The following is a 24806-nucleotide window of genomic DNA, read 5'->3' on the forward strand; positions in this document are numbered from 1 at the left end:
GCCTCTGCCTCAGGCGCTAGAGTGGCTCTGGTCGCAATATGGCGACGCCCAGGATGGGCAGAGCGTCGCCCCTGGTAGGCGTGCCGGGTGGATCCCGGTCGGGCGCATGCGGGAGTCTGTCTGACTGTCTCTCCCCGTTTCCAGCTTCAGAAAAATGAAAAAAACAAACAAACAAAAAAAAACCTTAAAAAAAAAAACAAAAAAAAACTGGTCTCTGGCCTGACCTGTGGTGGCGCAGTGGATAAAGCGTCGACCTGGAAATGCTGAGGTCGCGGGTTCGAAACACTGGGCTTGCTTGGTCAAGGCACATATGGGAGTTGATGCTTCCAGCTCCTCCCCTTCTCTCTGTCTCTCCTCTCTCCTCTCTCTCTCTCTCTCTCTTTCTATTTCCCTCTCTCTCTCATCTCTAAAATGAATAAATAAAAAAAAATAAAAAAAAAACTGGTCTCTGCTCTCAATGAGCTTACAGTCTCACTGGGGAAACCAGACAAATGAACCATTAACCCAAACGGAGCACAACAGTATCAGAGAGGTGACGTGCAACTCCACTGAGCAAGACACCAGAAAACTAAGCCACAAAGCTACAGACAGATGACAGGACATGCTGAACACATCTTCAATCTACTCATCTGAGACAGGGCGCTGCAGACTAGCAGAACGCCCCAAGCTCACAGCAGATTCATACAATGACATTTATTCCGATACAGTAAAATGAAAATTTTAATTCAGTTCAAATATTTATCAAGCACAGACTATACCAAGAATTCTGCCCACAGCCAAACTACAAAGATAAACGTAACTGAGTCCCTACCCTTCAAGGTGTCACAGAAAAGGGTTATTTCTTTTCCCTCTTAAAATAGCAATATGCCGTTAACAAGCATATCTGCAATCCATAATATGGATAATTATAACTACACATAATTACATATAATTACACCATATACCAATAAGGTATACAATATAATAACCAATTAAGGGTGAGGAACCTAAAGGAATACCACGAAAGGCACTTTCTATTAAGAACTGATTCTGAGCCCTGGCCACATTAGCCTGGTTGGTTAGAGTGCCATCCTGATACGCCAAGGTTGCGGGTTTGATTCCCAGTCAGGGCACATACAAGAATCAACCAAAATGCCTGGCCTGTGGTGGCGCGGTGGATAAAGTATCGACCTGGAACACTGAGGTCACTGTTTTGAGACCCTGGGCTTGCCTGGTCAATGCACATATGAGAAGTTGATGCTTCCTGTCCCCCCTCCCCCCATCCTTTCTGTTCCTCTTTTCTGTCTCTCTAAAATCAATAAATAAAATCTTTAAAAAATTGAGAGGAAAAAAAAGAATCAACCAGTGAATGCATGCATGGAACAACAAATCAATGTTTCTCTTCCTTTCTCTCTCTCCCTCCAATCCTTTCCTCTCTCTAAAAAAATTAATACATAAAAACAAAGTAAAAACTGACTGTGTGTCAGAAATGCATATACCACCATTAAGAGTTAAGATCGGGCCCTGGCCGGTTGGCTCAGCGGTAGAGCATCGGCCTGGTGTGCGGGGGACCTGGGTTCAATTCCCGGCCAGGGCACATAGGAGAAGCGCCCATTTGCTTCTCCACCCCCCCCCCTCCTTCCTCTCTGTCTCTCTCTTCCCCTCCCGCAGCCAAGGCTCCGTTGGAGCAAAGATGGCCCAGGCGCTGGGGATGGCTCCTTGGCCTCTGCCCCAGGCGCTAGAGTGGCTCTGGTAGCGGCAGAGCGACGCCCTGGAGGGGCAGAGCGTCGCCCCTGATGGGCGTGCGGGTGGATCCTGGTCGGGCGCATGTGGGAGTCTGTCTGACTGTCTCTCCCCGTTTCCAGCTTCAGAAAAACACACACACAAAAAAAAAAGAAAGAAAACAAAACTAAAAGGGAAAAGTTTGTACGTGGACTATGGCAATTTCCAGCATAACTACCTTACAGAAGAGTGTAAGAGTCAGCGTCAAATTTTCAGCTTTCTCATGTCAACAGGTCATCTTGTGTCTCCATCAGGAGTCAGGAAACTACAGCCCCAAGCCAAGTCTGGCCTGCTGCCACAGTTTTTGTAACTAAAGTTTTACTGGAACACAGCCAGGCCCCGTCGTCTGTGCGCTGTCTACGGTTCCCTTCCTGCTACCATGGCATAGCCGAAGTCACAATAGGTGTAGTGTGGTTCTTTACCACCTGGCCCTCTAAAGAAAAAGTTTGCCGACTCCTCGTTTAAATGATAGCTGCGTATGTCACAAATGGTAGGGAAATAATTAGCCTGTGCTTTCCAGCTTCTTATTAATGCTTTATTATGAACTCTACCTGGTTTAAGTTCTCTTCCTTTATAATGTATCACTTAGGCAATGTTAATAAGTTTTTGAATTTCCACTAGTATGTTCACATTTCAGTTTATTTTCTATAGAAGAGGTCTTATTTAGCTGCCCAGAATGTATCCTTCACAATCTTATTACACACAAAATCCTAATTAAGGCACATTGCAAGGGCCCTCACACATACTTAACCTGCACTGCACACACTCTACAAAGACACAGACAAGGAAAAGCTGGACACAGACGCAACAGCTGATATGACCAAGTATCTCCTAAGACCCCGCTCACACCAGAACATCTCTGTCAACTGCCACTTCGGACCAACGGCATCAGCATCCACCTGCTTCCGCATTAGAAACGCAACTCTGTGGGCCTCATTCCAGACCCACCAGGTGACTCTTTTGCACACCACAAGCTCAAGAGCCACCACCCTAGAAGAGAGTTCACATTACCTTGAGTGTGAAGAGGCTGATTCGGCCAGGCAGCTTATAAAACAGCCCCTCTCCTCCTCTGGAATTGGAATGGAGCATGGCATTGAGACACGCGAGTGGGGACGTCCCACTGTAAAGACACACAAGGGTGGGTGAGCGTCACACAAACACAGAGCCTACGTACTCCAACATCTAAGACCCTCGACTTGTTCTTAGTCAAGAAGCACCAAAGCAAAAATATAGAAAAAAAGATCTCATGACAACAATTCCACTTTGAAAGGAGCAAGAATAATGGGTAAAATTCACATAAAGCACACCCAGAGAACCCAAGGGTTCTGAGAAAACACATTACCCAGTATTTACATAAAACTTTTAAATTAAAATTTAATATTAATTAAAAACAAAACCGAGAGTTTGCTAGCCTATTTCAACCGGCATATCATGCCTGGAAACTGCCACACATTATAACACAAGGACCACAGGGTCAACGGTGCTGTCCAAAGAAGACAAGCAAAGTTCCCCCCCAACACCCAGTTAAATATTTTCTAATAATCACACAAAAAAACAGTATTTCATCTGCCTTTTCTCTGCTGGCAATGGGGAAGGGTGGTTTTATCTTACTTCTACCCAGGAGCAATCAGTTAAATGGGAATATGAAAAGAAATGGATTGGGTACCCAATAGTATTCAAACATTAAACCAAAAAAAGGGGGCATATTCAGTTCTTTCGTGGTGGCTGCTATCACAGGAGGCCGTAAAACACTAACAATTCAGACAACTAGAGGCTACTTTTTGGACCTTAAAATAGAAAAGCTGTCAGAAATTCAGACGACTGATGTTGACTGAGTTTGGCACTAACACATGCTTAATGGTAGGTTTACCTGGCACCCTCTCTTCCATCTTCCCAGCAGGTAAAAAATTATGTAAATGTATTAAGTAAAGCCTCTCAGCACTTCTCAGAACTAGAGGCCCTAATTTATGCAGAGTGTTAAAAATAATTTGAGTCTAAAAAAAGCCTTAAAAAAAATCTCTTACTCTCTGCTTTGGAACACACTGGATACTAAAAAAAAAAAATTCCACCAAGAACCAATCTCTAAAAGAAACCCTGAGCAGAATCTGGAGTATCAAGTGGGTGTGCTAAAATCTTTGCTACAAACAGGACTGGCTGGCAGGACCCGCTGGAGCAGTGGGGCTCCTACATACTGTGCCTCTGTCTACAAACCAGAGCGGCTCCCTGGTCGCAGCCCCTGGGGCTGCCTGAGAGCTCTTCCAGCAGCCCGCAGCAGCCCGCAGCAGCCCCAGGACAGGTTCTTAACCCCCTCTGGCCCGGCCCCGCCCAGCCCAGAGGCGCTGCCTTACCTTCTATCAGCACAGTGGTCCAGCAGCAGTGCAGGTGGCAGCGTGACGGAAACGGCCGGTGAAAACAAAAATAAAAACACAATTATAACACCACACAATGCACAGGTACTATTTGAATGAATGTGCTCTAGAACAGGGGCGCTGCTATGCATGGTGAGAGAGAACTTGATTCATTGCGTGTTTCTATTTCCGGCAGGCTAGGTCACCAGCCCACGAGTGTAAAAAGGCTGAAAACCACTCATCTAGACAATCCCGATCTTCCCTCCCCACAAAACGTCAATTTGAGAATATCTGAACTAACAACTGGAAAATGAGTATCTCTCTAAGTAGCTAAAGCTTAACCTGCAAAAACATAAGCTGTTCATTCTGAGTTCCAAGAAGAGACCATGTTGAACTCTCCTCTTTCATTTAAAAAAAAATAAAAACAAAGAACAGTCGCTGGTTTTCATGCCCGCAAGTCCTTTTGTGTTTCTAACTTGTTGCTTCTCTAGGAAAGCTACATCATCAGATGACAAAATCAAGGCTACCCCAAGACTGACTAGATTCGTATCCCAAATGACTAGAATCAACAGGAGAAAAAAAGGTCAGTGGTTGTTATGGTGATGAGACTATCCTTCTTTAACCCTAAGAAGAGGACTTCAGAGATACAGTATGGAGAGAAGGGGAACTTTAGACTCCGTTCAGCCTATCAGAGCCCACCCTATCTCTATTACCAGAACTTACAAATCAGGGGACAGAGAAAATGTGCAGACTCCTTACACAAAACACCAGCTCTGTCAGGATGCACGGAGAGCAGGGTGGGGAAAAGCACCTGGACTTCTGAGGAGAGCAAATGCACATGCCCACTGCCACTCTGCACTCAGGAGGACCCACAACCTGAGAGAGCTCTGCACCACCACCTGACACCTGTGTGTATGTGTGCGCGTGCGCACATGTAGACTTACCGCTAACCAAAGAAAGACACGTGTTCTACAAAACCCTCCTGGTAAGCAATAAAAGCAATACAAACCTCATCTCCTTCAGCCCTTCTGCTTCTATGACCTGCAGAATCTGTTTTGGTGTCATTGGGGCATCCGAATAGTTCTCCAGTACCTGGAGGAATACACATGTTCTGAAGTCAGCACACCACTTCCCTTTACATCCGCCACTCTGTCCCACGGGCTATGCGGCACCACTGCTGACAATTTAGATACATCTACCATTAAAATGACTTCAGACACCAAATTAGACATAGTTGCTAAAAATGACGGCAGTTGGCTAAAATATTCTAATTCTCAATTTTAAAAACACACATCTTATTTAAAATAAATAAAATAAAAACACATCTACTTAGCAAACGTGTAATGAGTATGTAGGACCTGGACCTCAGCAACGCTAGTTACCACTTAACTTGATAATGTTAATACAACTAAACCATACTGTGCTACACAATAATTTATAAGACAGAAATGCATTCAGATTTTTCTTTCCCAAGAAAGTATAATTAGTACACACATTTGTAAACGATGATCTTTGCCCCAGAGTTGTGATCTAGTGTTAACTGCTGCAGCACAGTTGCCATTCGGCAACACGATGCTGTAACTCTACCTAATTGGTACAAGCAAAACCATGAGAAACTGAACGTCCCATTGAGGCTAGCGTCATCTCTAAGTCATGGAGGCTCTCAGACTTGAAAAGGTTGTTTTAGAAATGCTGTCCCTCCCAAGGAGGAAAGGATAGGTAGTATCTTTGGAGGGTCTCTACCTGTGCAAGTGCTGAGGTTACTATTCCAAACCGTACTAACATCTTGCAGTCATTCAACAACAGTAACAACTAAGAATGCGCTGTCACAAACGAAATGTAAAGCGAGGAATCAGCCAGGACCGCTGCTGAAGGTCCCACTATGGAAGAACAGGAGCCCCCAGCAAAAAAGGAAGTCAAGTTTTAGAGAAATATGTGCTCAAATAAAACCCTTCTTTTCCATGATCCCACTCTTAACTTCCCTCTTTTCAATTTTTATATTCTCTTTGGGTAACATTATCATCTCTCACGGTTTCAACTACTACCTTCACTCTGACAACTCCCCAATCCTCGAGCCTGGATTTTTCCCGAACCTTCAGACTCAAACTCTCCGTTCTGTATGGGCATCCCCCGCCCCTTGATCATGGACTCATCTACCTTCTTCTCCCCATATTCCCCACCCTGGTAGCCAGTGTGTCTCATCACCTAATTCAGAAAGCTAAGCATCATCCTTCACTCTCTCACCTGTCCCCTGGTATCATCCCGGACCCAACACCACAGCCTCTTTCTTCACTGATATCCCTGCAACGAGCCCTGCTCTCTTCAAATCCACTTACTCTGCTGCCCTCTCCATTCAAAAATTACACGGAATATTTTGTGCCGGGAATAAGCCTAGGAATTCATCAATAAACAAGATCAAATCCTGCTCTCCCAGAACTTTCCTGCTATCGCTTGTGGTCAACCCAACAGAACAAGCATATCTTCATCATATTCCTACTTTAAAATCCTCCAAGAGCAACCTAATTTCTAGAGACTCCACTAGCCCACCAGAAAGACTAGGCAGGTAGCTCAGTTGGCTGCAGCATCGTCCCAATACACCAAGGTTGCAGGTTCAATCCCTGGTCAGGAACATATAAATGATGCATGGATGGGTGGAACAATAAATTGATGTTTCTCTCCCTTCCTCCCTCCCTCCCTCTCTCTCTCTCTCAAATCAATGAATTAAAAAAAAAAATCTGGCCTTTAAAACTTGGGCAAGTAACCTACCCAATCTGAGCCTGGGTTCACTGATGTCTTCCTCTCAGAGTTGTTTTACAGATTAGAGATAACGTAAGTGCCTGGCACAAAGTAAGTAGGTGGCCACCGGCCTGGCATAAAGTCCCTGATAATCTAGTGTTCTGCCTGACTCTACCTGACTGCCAAACATACTCGACAAACTTTTATGTTCCAACAACGGTGTAGTTCTACCCAATTCCCACACTCCACCCTACAAATATTCTCATTATTTCTCTCTCTCACATCTCTGTGGTAGGCCTAACTCCCACTCACCTTCAAGATTCAGTGTGGAAAGCACCTTCCTCCAGGAAGCCTTCTCTGATCTCTAGCAGACTGAGACAAATTGCCTTTTCAGTGTCCCCATAGTTCCACCACATGTATAATTTGTCTTCCCGAGCAGGGCACTTGAGAGTAAAAGGAGCAACTACTCATAATTATGCCTGGACAGTAAGCAGGAACCAGGATGCCTGCTTACCTTTTAAACATCTATCATGGCACTCGCTATATATTTCTAGAATTCTATTCATGAGTCTAGATCTCCCCCACCTCCAGAACACTATTAGCTCCTCAAGGACAAACCTCATCCATCTTTATATTCCAAGAACCTAAGTACCAAGTAGGCAGTGTTGACTTAAATGCACAAAAAACCCTGGGACAAACAAACTACTAATGTTCACTACCGCAGATGTATTTCTTTGATACTAAGTGTGAGCTGATCTAGTGAGTTTTTTTAGGATCAAGTCTTAAAGAAACATGAATCTGAAAAGTTAATTAACAATTATTTAAACAATAATTAGGAAGATGCCTGAGAATCTAAGACAGAGAAAACAAAATCTCTAAAGGGAAGGTGCAAGGAAAGATACAAAGTATTCACTTTTTCTTAAAATTGTATGTGCCTCCAGCTTTCAGTGTAAGAACAATCCAGCAGTGTTCTGTTCCTAGTCTCTGTCTTTCTAGAGCACACTTTAAAGAAAGGGGAAAAAAACCTTTCTCCTCCCACTTCAAAGGGAAGAAGAATGTTTGATGTAAGAATGGTCAGTCATGAATCAAAGTGAAAGATAAAGCCGAGCAATGAAGAGTTTCTCAAAGCCAGGGAGAATCCATTTAAGGGCACTCAATTTAAAGGGAAATCCCCTTGGCTATTTCTCCCAAACAAATTGTTCCTAACAAGCCAGAGGATTTACACCCACCCAACCCCCTAAAGTCTACCTCTTACATGGGGGGGAGGGGGGGAGGGCTGGGAGCTGGGAAGAGAATACTCTAGTGTTAGAATATCTACTTCTCAACAACATAATTAAACATTTGCAAAAATCAATCTCCTGGGTATACTGCACTACTGAGATTCTTCAGAAGTCCTTTCTTTCCTACCAAAATCACTTTTAAAAGGGTTCCCAGATCACTCTCCCCATTTGAGCTAGGTCAGAAGCAGTCGCAACAGCCCCCGCAGGTGCACCTGAATGCCCCCCCCACCCCACCAAACTCACCTGCCCCAAAGAGTTAAATCTAACCTACTGCCCTCCCATTTGAGCTTACTCCAGTCACACTCTGTCCTGCGTAAGCTCCCACAAACTCTCCAGGACTAAATTACAGCAATTTTTCTGAAACAGGGAGAGGGCTCTAAAAGTTCCCCCCTTACCAACAAAAATTCTAAAACAAACAAAACAAAAAGAAATGCAACATTATGCACCATGTTCCCAGACACTCTTTCACATTTTTAGGTGTACCATGAAGTAATTTCTATTACTATTGCTATTTTTCTTTTTAAGATTTTGATTGTTGATTTTAGACAGAGGAGAAAAGGAGAAACAAAAACTTGGGGAAGAGCGGGAAGCATCAACTCGTAGTAGTTGCTTCTCATATGTGACTGGACCAGGCAAGCCTGAGGTTTCGAACTGGCGGCTTCAGCATTCCAGGTGGATGCTTGATCCACTGCGCCACCACAGGCCAGGACATACTGCCTTTTTAATCAAGAGTCACAGAAGAAAAAGAAGAGAAAGAACTTATTCAGATATCCTGGCATAAAGGTGAGCTAATGATAAAACAGAAATAGGTAAGTGGATAGTGATGTTCCTTCAGATCACAGTAAATTCAAGAACCTCAAGAGCGTTAACAGAAGAATGAACCCCAAATTCCAAGTCTTTCAATTAGAAAGAGCCAAACCAACAGAGCTTTGAAACAGACTTTAGAATTCTATCAGGACTTAAAATAACCGGATTTAAAGGTACTTTCACCTGCCTTTAACAAGTAAAATCTGGCAGGCAAATCTCTTTTCGGTGCCCAAAGCCATAAACACCTGCATTAACAGGAACTCAGAGGAGAATTTCAATGAACACCCAAGACTCAACCTGGAGGAGAAAGAGAATACAACCTTTTGGCTTTCCATTACGCCTAAATTTGTTTTCAGGTTAAACAGTGGAGAAATCCTGAAAGCTAGCCAAAGCTTCCAGTTTTGACTGAATCAGAAAAAATAAATTAAAAACTTCAAAAGCTTCAAATTTCATATGTCAAAACAAATTAATTGAAGCACAAAACTTAAGCATAAAAACACTTGATATGTCTGTTCCTTGGGCAACTAACACCCAGAGAAGACAATCAGGAACACTAGTGGAAATTCTCCTATAAACCAAACAGCTTTAATTCTTGCAAGTCAATAAATAACTGAGTTTTAAATGTCAAGACAAAACGATGTACCCCAGATTTGGAACAAACCCCAACACAGACTCATCTTTTTTACACAACACCTTTGAGGCAGGAAACTTACTTCCCAATAAAAATAAAGGGAGAAGGTTGAACTTCAATCATCATTAAAACTGAGTTGTAACAATTCTATATAAACTACAGGATGTCCAGCGACCAGTAATACCTTTCTGCACTACAACCCTGCTCTTGTGACAGTTCTTAAGAAGTGACATGTCCGGAGAAATAGAACCCGTTACTAATTATCATCAGCAAGACTTTATAAGAACAAGTCCCAAAGTGTTTGTTCTGTGGGTGCAAATTCAAACGGAAGGTATCTCGCTCACAAGGCCTCTGACACCTAGAAAACAAATCCACCAGGCAGCTTCAAACACTCCAATTCCTCTCTCCCTCGCTGAGCCCTCAGCGAGCAGTATCTTCAAACAGACACACTTGCTTTGTCCAACACTTCGTGTGTACACGCGCCAGGACACTCAGGGAAAGAGCACACACACAGATCCGTTCTTTGCAAAGTGTCGTCAGTTTTCTGCCTCTCCAGACTAGCTTAGGAAGTGAAACACTGGAGTCAGCGTTTCTCAAAGTGTGGTCCGTGGGCCACCCGCCTTAGTTAGCATCACCTGGGCGGTCCGTTAAAAAGAAGATATTCAGGCAGGGCTCCACGATCTCAGACTGGCGTCCTAAGGAGGCCCTGGGACGAGCATGTGTACCCACCTCCCCAGGTGTCCCCACTAAACACCAAAGTTTGAGGGCCACTGCTCAGGGGTCAAGCCGGGAGTAAGCACTTGCTCCCCTCCACACACCTGGTTTAGATTGGGAAAGCTCAAAATGCTACCCGCGTCCTTGGCGTGGGGGGGGCGCCACCCCACCCCACCCCACCCCACCCCACCCCCGGTCGGACGCACCACCCCAGAGCCCACCAGGAAGCGAGGGAGGAGCTTCCGACCATTCCCGGAAACCTAACTCCCCCCGAGTACCGTCACCGAGTTTCCCCAGACCCCCCAACACTGCCAAGCTGTGGGGGAGGGGAGCCCGGGGCCCCGCCACCCGCAGGGGGGGGAGCCGGCCTGCCAGCTCGACCCTCCGCAGGAATTTAGAGGTGAGGGGATCTGGCCGGAAAAGGCGCCACATCCCAGCCGCCGGGGGGCCTTTCCCCACCCAGCGCCTTGGGGGGTAGTCGAGTTCCCGGAGGAGCGGTGGCCCCGCCCCTCCTGCGGTGGGCAGGGCTCCGCCCCTCCCCCTCCCGGTGGGGGGCGCGCGACCCCACCCCCCCGCTCCCCCCGCTCCGAGCCCCCTCCGGCGGCCCGCCTCACCAGGCGCGCGGCCTCGGCCCACGTGCGCTCCTTCTTCCTCTTCTGTTTGTCCTTCATCCTCCTCCTCCTCCTCCTCCCGGGCAGTGGTGGCGGCGGCTCCACGCGGGACCTCCGGGCGGGGCGGGCTGGGGCGGCGACGGTGCGGGGCGGCGGCGGCGGCGGCGGGGGGCGCGTGGCGGCGGCGGCGCGCGAGAACTCGGGTGCGGCCGGAGATAGGGGGCGGGCGCGCGGGGACCGGCTGGCGCGAGACCCGGCGCGAGGGCGGCGGTGGGGGAGGGGTGGCGGCGGCTCCACGCGCCCGCGCTGCGTCAGTCGCCCACGGCGGCAGCGGCGGCGGCCCCACGATCGCTAAGGAATGCGGCGGCTCTGCATAACCATGGGGTCAGAGGTCACGGCTCCGGCCTCGGCTTTCCCGCTCTGCTGAGAGGTCGAGACAGGACTGGCTGTTGGGCGGGAAGGCGAAACGCAGCTTTCCTTTCGGCGCCCGGGCGTGTGAGTGTCTGCTGTGGGTGTGTGTGAGTGTGTGTGAAGAGTGAGGAGGGGGAGTGTGGGGTTTTTTTTTTTTTTTGAACAAAAACAAACCGAAAGGGCTTCTGGGAATCGTAGTCCCGGCTGCTGCTTTGGCCTCCCCCGCTCCGGAAGAATATGGCTGCGTGAACCGTTTGGACCACACTTTCCAGCGTGCCCCGCGCTTCGCCTTTCCGCCCTCCTCTCTCTTCCTCCGCCACTCTCAGAGGTCGGTAAGGAAGAGAGACTGCCGAAACGTTCGGCAGAGGGACTGGGCGGAGTCTCGCGAGGTACGGGAACTGGCTGGGGTCCTGAGGCATTCTGGGAGGCGGTGCTGGGAAGAGGCGGTGGCTGGGCTCGCCCCCGACCACGTTTAACCCCTTCGGTGCTTCTCGCCACCTACCCGCCGGGCGGGTTAGGGTGGGGATCGAGAATTGATAGTTACACTCCCAGCACCCACTTGTGCTTTTACCGCCTAAGTGGTTCTCACTGACATTTCTCTTAGATGACAAGAGGCAGGACATTTCCTTTTGGTCCTCTCCTAAACAACTCACTGCTGCATAATAACGAGACAAAAACACTCATACCAGTAAAGCGGTTATTACACAATTGGTGAGCCTACATAGTTCTCCATTTCTTCCTGTGCCTTCATGTCGCTGTTTGCAGAAGCTGCACTCAGCAGCCTAGAGCGTTGATGAATACGGTGACATGGTAACAGGTAGTGCAGAGAACTTGGATTTGGGGGTCATACTGCACAGAATGCACCTGAGGCCTTTTTCGAGGCGGTACCCTGAAGAGAACACCGCCCTGGAATCAAGCAGACCTACATTGGATCCTGGCTAAACCACTCCCTGGCTGTCGGCTTAAAATTAAGGGCTCAACTCCCTGAGCCTCAATTTTCTAATCTACAATAGTTTAATGCCTCACAGCATTGTTGGGATTAAAATTAACATAAAACAGCTGGGAGATTGCAAGAGGGACCCTGATATACTATGTCCATATAATTTGGCTCCTGGCATAGAGCTAGTGTTTAATAACTGGTACCAGCTGTGCCCTAGCCGGATAGCTTGGAGCAACTCTGGAAGTGCAGAGGTTGCCCGTTCGATCCCTGGTCAGGACACATACAGGAACAGGTCGATGTTCCTGTCTCTCCCCCTCTCCCTTCCTCTCTAAAAAAAAAAAAAAAAAAATCAATAAAATAAATATTTTTTAAAATAATAATAATTGGTGCCAGCTGAGAGACAATGGGCACTGCTCCTTCACCTCTTTGAGCCTTGGTTGTAGAGCATGAAATGAATCGAGGTAGCCAGAATATAGGTTTTCTGTTCCTGTTCATTGAGTCACTGTCCAGAAAAAAATGCCTAGAATCAGTCCGAAACTGGATTAATGGCCAGCTCTTAAGTAATAGGAAGGCAGGGTCAATGGCCACATTTTAAAGGTTTCCAACCTGGGTGAGGAAATACACCCTCTCCTCCCTGGTGTTAGCACAGAGGAGAGCCATGCTGAGAGAATACCGATACAGTGCTGCCCAACACCAGAGTTCATGCCCCTGCTTCCAATGCTCCACACACAGGCTTCCACGTCCAGTAAAATCCTGCAAAGTGAGCAGGCTATCGGAGGTGAAATAAGGCATAATCTTGGTCTTCTCTCCCTAACTTTACCCTAACATGGAGGAAAAGAAGAACAAACCCCCCTCCACCACCAAAAATTGTCGGCCTAACATTTTTACAAAGGGTTTTTTCTATTGTTTTCGTTTTTAATCTACACTGACACAGTAACCCAATTTGACAAGTCATTTGGCTTGTTTCAAACATTTTTTTTTTGTAAATTGATTTTAGAGAGAGAGAGAGACCTCTATTTGTTGTTCCTCTTATTTATACATTCATTGGTTGATTCCTGTATGTGCCCCGATCAGGGATCAAATCCACAACCTTAGCGTATTGGGCAATGGTCTAGCCAGCTGAGCTGCCCAGGCAGGGCTTCAAACATTTTCTTTAGTAGCTTCACCCCTCTCTGACTTCCAAGGAGTAACAAGAAAACTCACTCTAAAATGTACCTGTTTAGTACAGGCACTGTGGTAAAATAATGTCCTCCCCCACCCTACCCTAAACTATGTCCTAGTCCCTGGAACCTGTAAATATGTTACATTCCCTGGCAAAGGGGATTTTGCCGATGGAATTAAGGACCTTAAGATAGGGTGGTAAGTCCTGGCCAGATAGCTCCGTTAGTTAGAGCAGTGGTCCCCAACCTTTTTTGGGCCACAGACCGGTTTAATGTCAGAAAATATTTTCATGGACCGGCCTTTAGGGTGGGACGGATAAATGTATCACGTGACAGAGACAAGTGTCAAGAGGGAGTCTTAGACGGATGTAACAGAGGGAATCTTGTCATTTTTTAAAAATAAAACATCGTTCAGACTTAAATATAAATAAAATGGAAATAATGTAAGTTATTTATTCTTTCTCTGTGGACCAGTACCAAATGGCCCATGGACCGGTACCGGTACCGGTCTACGGCCCGGGGGTTGGGGACCACTGAGTTAGAGCATTGTCTCAAAGTGCAGAGGTTGCCGGTTCGATCCCTGGTCAGGGTGCACACAGGAGCAGAGAAGAATAAGACTCCAAGCTTAAGAGAAGCTCAACCCACTGTTCTTCACTTTGAAAGAGGCCACGAGCCTGGGAATGTAGGCAGCCACAGAAGCTGACAACAAGCTCTGCCAACAAGTAATAGAACCTCCGTCCTACAGCCTCCTAGAGCAGATTTTTTTTTTTTAATTTTTATTTATTTATTCATTTTTAGAGAGGAGAGAGAGAGAGGGAGAGAGAGACAGAGAGAGAGAAGGGGGGAGGAGCTGGAAGCATCAACTCCCATATGTGCCTTGACCGGGCAAGCCCAGGGTTTCAAACCGGCGACCTCAGCATTTCCAGGTCGACGCTCTATCCACTGCGCCACCACAGGTCAGGCTAGAGCAGAATTTTGACAACCTGTGTGAGCAGGAAGCAGGCTCTCCTTCACTTGACCATCTGCAGCAAGGAACACATCCTGCCAGCACCTTGATCTTAGCCTTTTTGGATTCAAAGCAGAGAACCAACTGAGCCACACTGTGGTCAATTTTGGCCCCCAGAAAGTGAAATGTAAATGGATGCTGTTTTAAGCTACTATATCTGTGGTAACAAAGTAGCAGAAGAAGGCTAATAATACAGGCACTGTGAAAAATGCCTTTCTTTAACTTGCGGCCAATACTGCCTAGTTCTCCCAGTTGAGTCAAACCGTGGGAGAAGCCAGATGTGAATATTTCATGGTCTCTGCCCTTGCAGAATCCAACGGAAACTAATAACATCATAATTTAGAGTAAAAAGAGAATATATTCAGAGGACTATACAAGATCTCTGTTGGAAAATTGGCTTTAGTCATTAAAACTTAAATAGCTGTGCTTTTTTTTTAAGCTAATGAGGCTTGTTTCTTGTCAGAAGCACCAAAAAACAAACTTATATATATATTGGTGTCTGTTTTTTTCAGTTTTTATCCTAGTGCTTGTATTACAAAGTAGCTTTGAAGTCAACACAGGTGTCACAGGGCAGTGTCAGATAAACAGGACCGATACTCAACCCTCCCGTTTGAGGATGAGTCACTGTTTTCAAACCGTACAGTTATGAGCAAAGCACACATTCGGGGAATCTGATTAACAAAAACACACCGCCAGCAGACACCCAGGAATTCCCGAAAGGACACGCACGCACCCTGATCCTCCCTAGGAGGTCATGGATCGCCACTGGCTTTGAACTTCAGCAGGCCTGGGTGTGAATCTTGCAGTCACCCTCCAGCTGTGTGGCCTCGGTCAAGCTATGACACCTCTCACGGACTGAGTGCCATTGTTTGGACAACAGGGTACATAACAAGCTCAGAGGACGGCACTGGGGTTAAATGGGATCTTTGTAAAGCATTTTGCGCACAGTAGACTCAATAAATGCCTGTCCTCTCTGCCTCTGAGAAGGGTTAGTGTCTGAAGTGTGACAAGTGCCTCGTTTTTATACTTCAGTCAACCAAGCCCTGGAACAGTTTGCCAGCCTAACAAATGTTCTCTCTCAGTAACTCCATTTTAAATGAAATTGAGGTTCAGGGAGGTCAACTTATCTCCCTTAGGTCCAAGATGATTAAATGAGATCACACTTACTAAACTTTCCAGCGTGGCAGATGATGAACAAATGTCTGTCTCTTCTGGTCCCACCTCATTCCTTTGTCTGCTCTTTGGTTTAGTGTCTGGCTCTCGCTAGCCATCTACTTGCGTCCATCACCACACCTCCAACATCTGGCTCCATTTTTGGCACAAGGTAGGCACTCAGTTGTTGAATGAACGGCCTTACTCAATAAGTACTCTATTGGACAAAAATCCCTGAGGACTAATTTGCCATTGAAAGAGCCCTAAACAGTATTTGGAACCTACCCAGGCAGAACTGGGAAAGAACAAGGCAGGGTTTCACCCAGAGTGGTGAAGGCGCTCAGGAATAGAGACGTCGGACCTCACTGTTATCTTAACACACTGTATCAGCTCGTGCAAAGGACAGCCCTAACTCGGCTTCCCTGTCATTTATCATTTAAATCTACTCCTGCTTTCTGGTCTCCCACGAGTAAGAAAAAGGTGTTAAATTCCATTTTACTCTTCCAAAGTGTTAATAATAGTTATTTATGGGCTGTAAGACTATGGGTGATTTGGGGTTTTCTTTTCTTTTTATAAAGTATTACTTTTTTTTTTAGTTTATTTATTTTTTTGACAGAGAGTCAAACAAAGGGACAGATAGGGACAGACAGACAGGAAGGAAGAGAGATGAAAAGCATCAACTATTCGTTGCATCACCTTAGTTGTTCATTGACTGCTTTCTCATATGTGCCTTGACCGCGGGCCTTCAGCAGACCGAGTAACCCCTTGCTGGAGCCAGCGCCCTTGGGCTCAAGCTGGTGAGTCTTGCTCAAACCAGATGAACCCACGCTCAAGCTGGCGACCTCGGGGTTTTCAACCCGGGTCCTCCGTGTCCAAGTCCAATGCTCCACTCACTGTACTACCGCCTGGTCAGGCAAGTATTACATTTTTTAATTAAAAAAATTGTTTTTCAGCCCTGGCCAGGTGGTTCAGTTGGTAGTGTTGTCCCAGCATGCCAAGGTCATGGGTTCAATCCTCAGGCAGGGTACATACGAGAAGCAATCAATGAGTGCACAACTAAATGGGACAAGTAAGTAGAATAACGAGTTGATGCTCTTTCTCTCTCTCTCTCTCTGTTCCTTCCTCTCCCTCTCTCAGTGAGAAAAACATTTTTAATAAAAAAAAATAGGCAAGTATTGCTTCTTTTTCAGTTGACCCATAAAACAGCATTTAGGTTAAGGTGGTAGGTAATGTTCTTTGCTTCTTTACACTTGTCTTTATTTTCCAAATCTCTAGAATGAGTATATGCTACTCATACTCTCATATAATAAAAAAAAGTTAATGCTAAAAATCTTTAAATTCTTTTCTTTTTAAGAAATGTGTAAGACCACCCCCCAAAGTGACCTCAAATGATCGCCTGAGCTAGTTTTTGCCAAAAATGTGGAAAATGACAGATCCCGTGTGATTATTTTAGGTTTTCAGGTAGGGATTTCAGGACTTGACTAAGGAGCTTATTGTAATTTTTAATCTCTCTTCATGCCAGAGAGACAAATGTACTTGTATCTACCATAAATCTAACCAGCTTCAAAGTAAGCCATTTTCTCTATTCTTCCTCTGTGGAGAAGGAAAAGAAACTTTCAGGTGCATTTTTTTTTCTTGTGGGAGAGACAGAGAGAGAGAGGGACAGACAGACAGGAAGGGAGAGAGATGAGAAACATCAATCCTTCATTGCAGTTCCCTAGTTGTTCATTGATTGATTTCTCATATGTTCCTTCACTGGGGCGGGGGGGGGGGGCTACAACAGAGACAGTGACCGCTTGCTCAAGCCAGCGACCTTGGGTCCAAGCTGGTGAGCTTTGCTCAAACCAGATGAGCCCGCACTCAAGCTGGCGACCTCGGGGTCTCAAACCTGGGTCCTCAGCATCCCAGTCCGATGTTCTATCCACTGTGTGACCGCCTGGTCAGGCTCAGGTGCATTTTAACACCAAAATTTTAAAAGCTATGGCACTAATGTAATGAGATTGTTAGATGGGTTATTTCATTTTCCATGTTTTACTATAAAAATATTATCTTACACGCTACCCCACATGGCTTTTCTTCCTCTCCATTGCTCATGTCTAAATGTGGAAGGTAGGGCTTTTGCAGTCCCTAACTCCTGACTGGGAGGGGAGTGAGACAAGGGGCAGGGCCAGTAGAGCAAAGGAACTTGCCGAAGATCACACTGGTTGCTGCTGGAGTCAAGATTCAAACCCAAAACTCACTCTGAATTCTGAGATGCTGCAGGAGCCAGCCTCCGAAATGGACCCAAGGATTCACATCCTTTCTAGCCCCTCCCACTCTAAGTAGGACTGAACTGTGGAGGCAATAGATATTGTGGAAGTGACTGCGTGTATGTGTGTGGCTTCTGGGGCTAAGTCATAAAAGGCATTGCAGCACCTGCCTTGCTCTGTGGATCACAAGCCAAGCACCCTGTCATGAGGACACTGAACGAGTCCTGCAGAGAGGTCCACAGAGTGGCGAATTCATTCCCTCCACCCTACTGCCCAGAAAACTGAAGGCTGATGAGTTGGGACTTGTTCTAGACATTAAGGTGCACTATGTAGCTACATCAACTGAAATGGAATTTTTAGCAGAGGAACAGACAGACATATCAAACCTAGCCGAGAACAAAACAGGGCCAGGCGTATAAGGAACCGTAGTACGTGATGAAGTTAGCATTTCAAACTGCAGCTCAGAAAGCAGCAGGGTCCCTAGTGGCCTTCCCACCAAGGTGCGATAGCTCACCGCAGGTAACGGCTGCCCACTGGGGTGTGTCTAGCTCCTAAACTCCCTCCTCCGTTCTGCCACATTTCCTGTAAGTCTAGTGACATTCTTACCGCCTTCAGCTTGAGCCATGATTTGCCCCGAGGTCTTTGCCTATCTCCATGTCCTCCTCTCTGCACTTATAGCTCTCTGGGTTTGATCCTCGTGCTTAACTAGACATTATGCATTTGACCATAATGCAGATGTTTCCTTTTACTATGTAGGGTTTGTTTGTTTTTTTAATTTATAGTACCTATGTCTTAGGGCAGTGGTCCCCAACCTCAGGGCCGCGGACCGGTACCGGGCCATTTGGTACCGGTCCGCAGAGAAAGAATAAATAACTTACATTATTTCTGTTTTATTTATATTTAAGTCTGAACGATGTTTTATTTTTTAAAAATGACCAAATTCCCTCTGTTACATCCATCTAAGACTCCCTTTTGACGCTAGTCTCGGTCAAGTGATACATTTATCCGTCCCACCCTAAAGGCCGGTCTGTGAAAATATTTTCTGACATTAAACTGGTCCGTGGCCCAAAAAAGGTTGGGGACCATTGTCTTAGGGTGTTGTGAATTTTAAAGAAAATTATATCTGTAAAGTACAATACTTTGCACAGTTTGGGGGATAAAATAAACACTCAGTATGTTTGTAATTTCTCCTCCTCTTTCTCTTCTTTAAACGTTGGAGCCACAGCAGTAGCATGAGGGTACTGTAGCTACCTCACTGGTTAACACTACCATGTATTTAAACAAGAATGTTGTGAGGACTTAGCATTTTTGCTGTTTCCCAACTCAGGATCTTCAGGATCTCCCCCGGCAGAGTAAAAACCAAGGCAGCCAGGCTCCCGTAGGCTGGCTCTCCTCTGCCCGGCCTGGAGTTTCCCAGAGTGCCTAGGGCCCCCTCCATTCCTGCTCCTGACCACACCCCGCCTAGGTCTTTCAGCCCAATCCCCCAGCATCCAGGAGAATGCCTGGCCCCAAGTGGCCTAAGGACCAGGGGCAGGAGGAAAGCAGCCAGCTCCCCACCCCAAGACACAGGTTTCCGCCAGGCGGTGTGAAAGGGGCCTGGAGGTTGAGTGGAGTTCACCTGAGCAGAAATGAGGGAAGGCTCAGCTGAAGGCACCACGCCTGCAAGGCCGGTCACCTGGAGACCCCCCTCTGTGCTGTACCCTCAGGCTTTCTGAAGTGCCTTCTTTCCCGTAAGAGTCAGGCGGGGAGCTCTGGGGGGCAGGGCTCTGAGCTGTCGCCCGTGACACCTAGCCCCCAGTCTTGAACAACACAGGAGAATCTTTTGTTGACTGGACAAGGAAGATACATTTCAAAACCAATGGCAGAAGTTTAATTTCTCTGTTCCCAACACAGCAAAGGGACCACCTTGCAGACCACTGCCCTGGAATATCCCTTGGCCCCATTCTTAGCCAAGTAGGGTCTTGAAGTCAAGTTCAAGTGCTCCTGGAATTCCCTGGGTAGTGCGCTGTGCCAGGGAAAACTCGCTGCAGAAAGGAATTTGCCAACTGAGCCCAGGAAACCCTCGTGAACAACAGGCAAACTTAAAGCTGCCCTTGGTGAAGCTGCTTTCTGTTAGCTTTTTTTTTTTTTTTTTTTTTACAGAGACAGAGAGAGAGAGATAGATAAGGACAGACAGGAACAGAGAGAGATGAGAAGCATCGATCATCAGTTTCTTGTTGCAACACCTTAGTTGTTCATTGATTGCTTTCTCATATGTGCCCTGACCGTGGGCCTTCAGCAGACCGAGTAACCCCTTGCTCAAGCCAGCGACCTTGGGCTCAAGCTGGTGAGCTTTGCTCAAACCAGATGAGCTCGCGCTCAAGCTGGCGACCTCAGGGTCTCGAACCTGGGTCCTTCCGCATCCCAGTCGGACGCTCTATCCACTGCGCCACCGCCTGGTCAGGCTCTGTTATCTTGAAGAGAAATAATATAGCGTGTGAGGCTGGCTTAAGGAGAAAATGCTACATAGAGGTGTTTTGCTCTCCCACAAAGATAAAAAAAAGGCTTGGAAGGCTCTCCCCTCTGCGGGACGTGCCATGGAGTCGGGACCCTTCCCGGCCCTGTTCTTTCTCCAGTCCCACATGCCCGTGCCCGTGTTCCTTCTGTCCGACATGCTCTGCTCTCCCCTCCCTCCCAGGTGGGCAAAACACTGCCCGTGCTGCCACAGCATGACCCACGCGCTTCACAAAGCCTTCCTCCACCTCCCGACAGAAGAGACTGTGCTACACAGCAGCAGGTGTCAGCACCTGTCCCACCACCCAACTCATGTCCCTGTGGAACTTGAGGGGAGGACAAGACATGCCCACAGGGCACTTAGAGTCCGTGGGGGAGAGCAAAGCAAAGACATACACGGCTGCAAGCCGGGGAAAGCAGTGGGAAGGAAACAGGTAAGGTGAAGGACACCATGCAGCCAGGTGGGGATGGGGGAAACCAGAATGGGAAGTCTTACAGAAGGTGACATGTAACCGGTACCTCACGGGTGAGTAGGAGTTAGTCAAGCAAAGAGGGGGAGAAGCTTCCAGAACATAACACATGCGAAGGTGCCAAGGCATGGGAGCTGTTGGCATGTCCCAAAGGAGGCGTGTGTGTGTGTGGCTGCAGCTTCGGAGGGCAGGAGGACTGGGGGGCAGGCAGGCCTTCCGTTGGGGCTCATCACTCTGAATTTTGTCAGCGGGTGTTCCTGTCTCCTCTGCCATCATCAGAAGGGCTGGAGCGCCTTGTACTCTCTCCACCCCCTGGGCAGAGCAAGACACCTGGTGCACCCTGGGCCTTCAACACGTCCCAGTGGGCTGCACTGTCCCCAGAGACACAGGCGAGGGATCTCTCGCTCTGCCCATTTCTCCCACCCCCAAAACCAATTCCCCGGTTGGCTCGCCTAACTGAAGCACCCAGAGACGGTTAACCACAAGACTGGTGACAGACGGGATGAGACAGAAGCAGCTGCAAGTTACAGTTACGTCCTTGACGAGCGCCACTGGCAGATGTGACCACAGCATGGTCCTCGGAGACCACGCTGGGGGTAAACGTCAATCAGATGGCAACTTGAGGAGCAGGCCTTAGGCCCTAACAAAGTCACAGGCCCCCACACTAAACCATCAGCAGGGAGTCCAGATCATGGTTTCCAAGGTCAACTGTTTTTATTCACAACCTTCTGACAACCAAATGCATGGGGTTTCCTCTCCACCCAACAGCCAGTCCTCAGATTTTCCAGACCCCGCCGAGGTACCCTACCATCCTGACCCAGCGGGAGTTAGCGCAGACCAACAGGTGAAGGGCTCAGTCCCACCAGCCTGCCCCCTTTGACTTCACCGGTCAAGTCCCAGGTGGCCACTGACACTGCTGGGCAGCTATAAATCGGGGTTCTCTCAGTCCTCTCCTTGGGTTTGATCTTTGCTGGGATGGCTCACAGAACTCAGGAAAGGCCTTTAGTTACTATTGCCAATTTATTATAAAAGATGCAACTCCCAGGAACAGCCAAAGGGAAGAAATGCACAGCAGGGGGTGGGGGAGGGGCGGCAGGAAGCCTCCACGCCCACTCTGGGCATGCCATACCCCCCAGTCCCTCACTGTGCTCATCACCTGGGAGCTCTCCAAACCCTCATTGCTTAGGGGCTTTTCTGGAGGTTCCATTACATAGTCCTGACTCGATCTCCAGTTCCTCTCCCCTCCCTGGGTGTCAAGGGGTGGCCCTGGCCAGGAGGCTGAGTTGGTTAGAGCACTGTCTCAATACGCCAAGGCTGCCCTTCTGATCCCTGGTCAGAGCACATACAGGAACAGATCTATGTTCCTGTCTCTCTCTCTTTCCCTTCCTCTCTCTTTTTTTAAATTTTATTTTATTTATTCATTTTTAAAGAGGAGAGAGAGGCCTGACCTGTGGTGGCGCAGTGGATAAAGCGACGACCTGGAATGCTGAGGTCGCCGGTTCGAAACCCTGGCTTGCCTGGTCAAGGCACATATGGGAGTTGATGCTTCCAGCTCCTCCCCCCTTCTCTCTTTCTGTCTCTCTCTCTCCTCTCTCTCCCTCTCTGTCTCTCTCTCCTCTCTAAAAATGAATAAATAAAATAAATGATATACTTAAAAAAAAAAAAAGATAAAAAAAAAGAGGAGAGAGAGACAGAGAGGGAGAGAGAGGAGAGACAGACAGAGAGAGAGAAGGGGGGGAGGAGCCGGAAGCATCAACTCCCATATGAGCCTTGACCAGGCAAGCCCAGGGTTTCGAACCGGCGATCTCAGCATTTCCAGGTTGACACTTTATCCACTGCGCCACCACAGGTCAGGCCTCCCTTCCTCTCTTGCTAAAATCAATAAATATGAATAAATAAACATCCATCAATAAAAGTTCCAAATCTCTAGTCACACGGTCAGTTCCTCTGGCAACCAGCCCTCACCTTGAAGCTATCTAGGGGCCTACCTAGAGTCACTTTATAAGCATAACTCAGCTGTGGGTGACAGGGACTGGTTAAGAATACCAAAAGATACTCCTGTCACTCAGGAAATTCCAAGGGTTGTAGACGCTCTTCAGGGACAAAGACCAAATATACTTCTTATAGAATCATACAAGGTTTGAATAGTTTGGTTGGGTTTTTTTTGTTTTTTTTTTGTTTTTTGGCAAAGATAGAGAGAGAGAGAGGGACAGATAGGGACAGACAGGAAGGGAGAGAGATGAGAAACATCAATTCTTCGTTGCAGTTCCTTAGCTGTTCATTGATTGATTTCTCATATGTGCCTTGATGAAGGGGGGGGGGGGGAGTTACAGCAGACTGAGTGACTCCTTGCTCGAGCCAGCAACCTTGGGCTCAAGCTGGTGAGCCTTGCTCAAACCAGATGAGCCCGTGGCTCAAGCTGGCGACTTCGGGGTCTTGAACCTGGGTCCTCCACGTCCTAGTCCAACGCTCTATCCACTGCGCCACCACCTGGTCAAGTGGAATAGTTTCTTGATTTATTCATTTATTTATTTGAGAGAGAGACAGGACTGAGAGAGATAAGAAGCATCAACTCATAGTTTTGTCACCTTAATTGTTCATTGATTGCTTCTCATATGGGCCCTGACCTGGGAGCTCCAGCTGAGCCAGTGACCCCTTGCTCAAGCCAGTGACCCTTGGGCTCAAGTCAGAGACCTTGGGATCATGTCAACGTTCCTACTCTCAAGCCAGCAACCCCGCGCCAAAGCTGAGTCTGCGTTCAAGCCAGCGACCTCAGGGTTTCGAACCTGGGATCCCAGCGTCCCATACTCTATCCACTGCGCCACCACCAGTCAGGCTGATTTTTTAAAAAAACAATCCAGAAAATGAGAAAACAAGTTGGTGAATGGCAGGAATTTCCAAGCTGCTTAGCTGGCCTGCCCTGTACCACCTGTGTGAATTCGCCCCAGGCCAACCCAGAATTCTGTCACTTTTAAGAACACACTCAGAATTCTTCAAGTCACACTTTGAACTCTTGCTTTCTGGCTAATGGATTTTGAAATATTCTAAACTAATAATGATTTAAGTTAAGCCAAGCTATGTTTTTGAATCATCTGGGAAGGAAAGCGGGTACACAGACACTACGTGTAGTCTGAGGCCATCTCATGAAGAAGCACACTTGAGACTCATTCGCCCAAGTTACACAGGCTGCTGTCCTCCACGTGCTCTTTAAGTACCTCGCTGGTCTGCTGCTTTTCTTGTTGGTATTTTTTATAAAGTCCTATAATCTTCTCTACGATAGTTCTCCATGCTTCCCTCTAGTGAAGGTAAGAAAGGACTGCAGATACCTTCTTAAGAAATTCTCCTTTTCTGTTAGACAGGGTGGGGCAAGAGTAAGCTCAGGGTTGTCAGTACACGAAACACAGAGTGCATTCTTGTATTATTATTTATTAATGATTGCTCATTTTCCCCATATGAACTGTAAACCTACTTTTGCCCCACCCTGTACAAGGCCTTCGCAAACACTGTTCCCTCTTTCACGAGTTCCTGTCCCTCCTCTCTTGCCCAGCTACGGTAACTCCTTTCCTCTAGATCTCACTGTCAATGTCATTTCTCCAGAAAGCCCTCCCCTTATTCACCCACCCAACCCAAACGAGGCTCCTCTCATTCTCTTACGATATCCTATGATATCCTATAATATCACTTCAGGGCATTTGTCCTCATTTGTGTGTGTGTGGTTAAGTCTGACCCTGCCTCCTTCTCCATGAAAGTACAAGCTCAGATAAAACATCAACCTGGAATGCTGAGGTTGCCGGTTCGAAACCCTGGGCTTGCCTGGTCAAGGCACATATGGGAGTTGATGCCTCTTGCTCCTCCCCCTTCCCCCCCCTAAAATAAATTAAAAAAAAAAAAAAAGTACAAGTTCCGTGCAGGCAGGGATCATGTCAGTGTTGCTCACACCTACATACCCAGTGCCCAGAACAACATGGCACATTGTAGGTATTCAACATATATTTGTTAAATTGTTAGCAGCTTTTCTATAGAAGCCTAGGATTTTC

At 47.1% G+C, this 24806-nt stretch overlaps 1 protein-coding gene across 3 annotated transcripts in view; it reads right to left on the reverse strand.

Moving 5' to 3' along the window:
* ASXL1 (ASXL transcriptional regulator 1) overlaps positions 1-11469 on the reverse strand; it is a 59156-nt gene extending 47687 nt beyond the window's left edge. The window contains exons 1-3 of one of the 3 annotated variants that reach the window (XM_066234129.1): positions 10892-11469; positions 5119-5201; positions 2773-2881 (exon numbers count right to left, since the gene is read on the reverse strand). In XM_066234129.1, coding sequence (XP_066090226.1) covers positions 2773-2881; positions 5119-5201; positions 10892-10948 — 249 coding nt within the window. In that variant the 5' untranslated portion in view covers positions 10949-11469. Of the gene's footprint in view, positions 1-2772; positions 2882-5118; positions 5202-7157; positions 7433-10891 lie in introns of those variants that run through there. The other 2 variants (XM_066234127.1, XM_066234128.1) reach the window with 2 other exon arrangements.
* Positions 11470-24806: the final 13337 nt, after the last annotated feature.

The sequence above is a fragment of the Saccopteryx bilineata genome, chromosome 6 (genome assembly GCF_036850765.1).
Source record: "Saccopteryx bilineata isolate mSacBil1 chromosome 6, mSacBil1_pri_phased_curated, whole genome shotgun sequence".
Lineage (NCBI taxonomy): Eukaryota > Metazoa > Chordata > Mammalia > Chiroptera > Emballonuridae > Saccopteryx > Saccopteryx bilineata.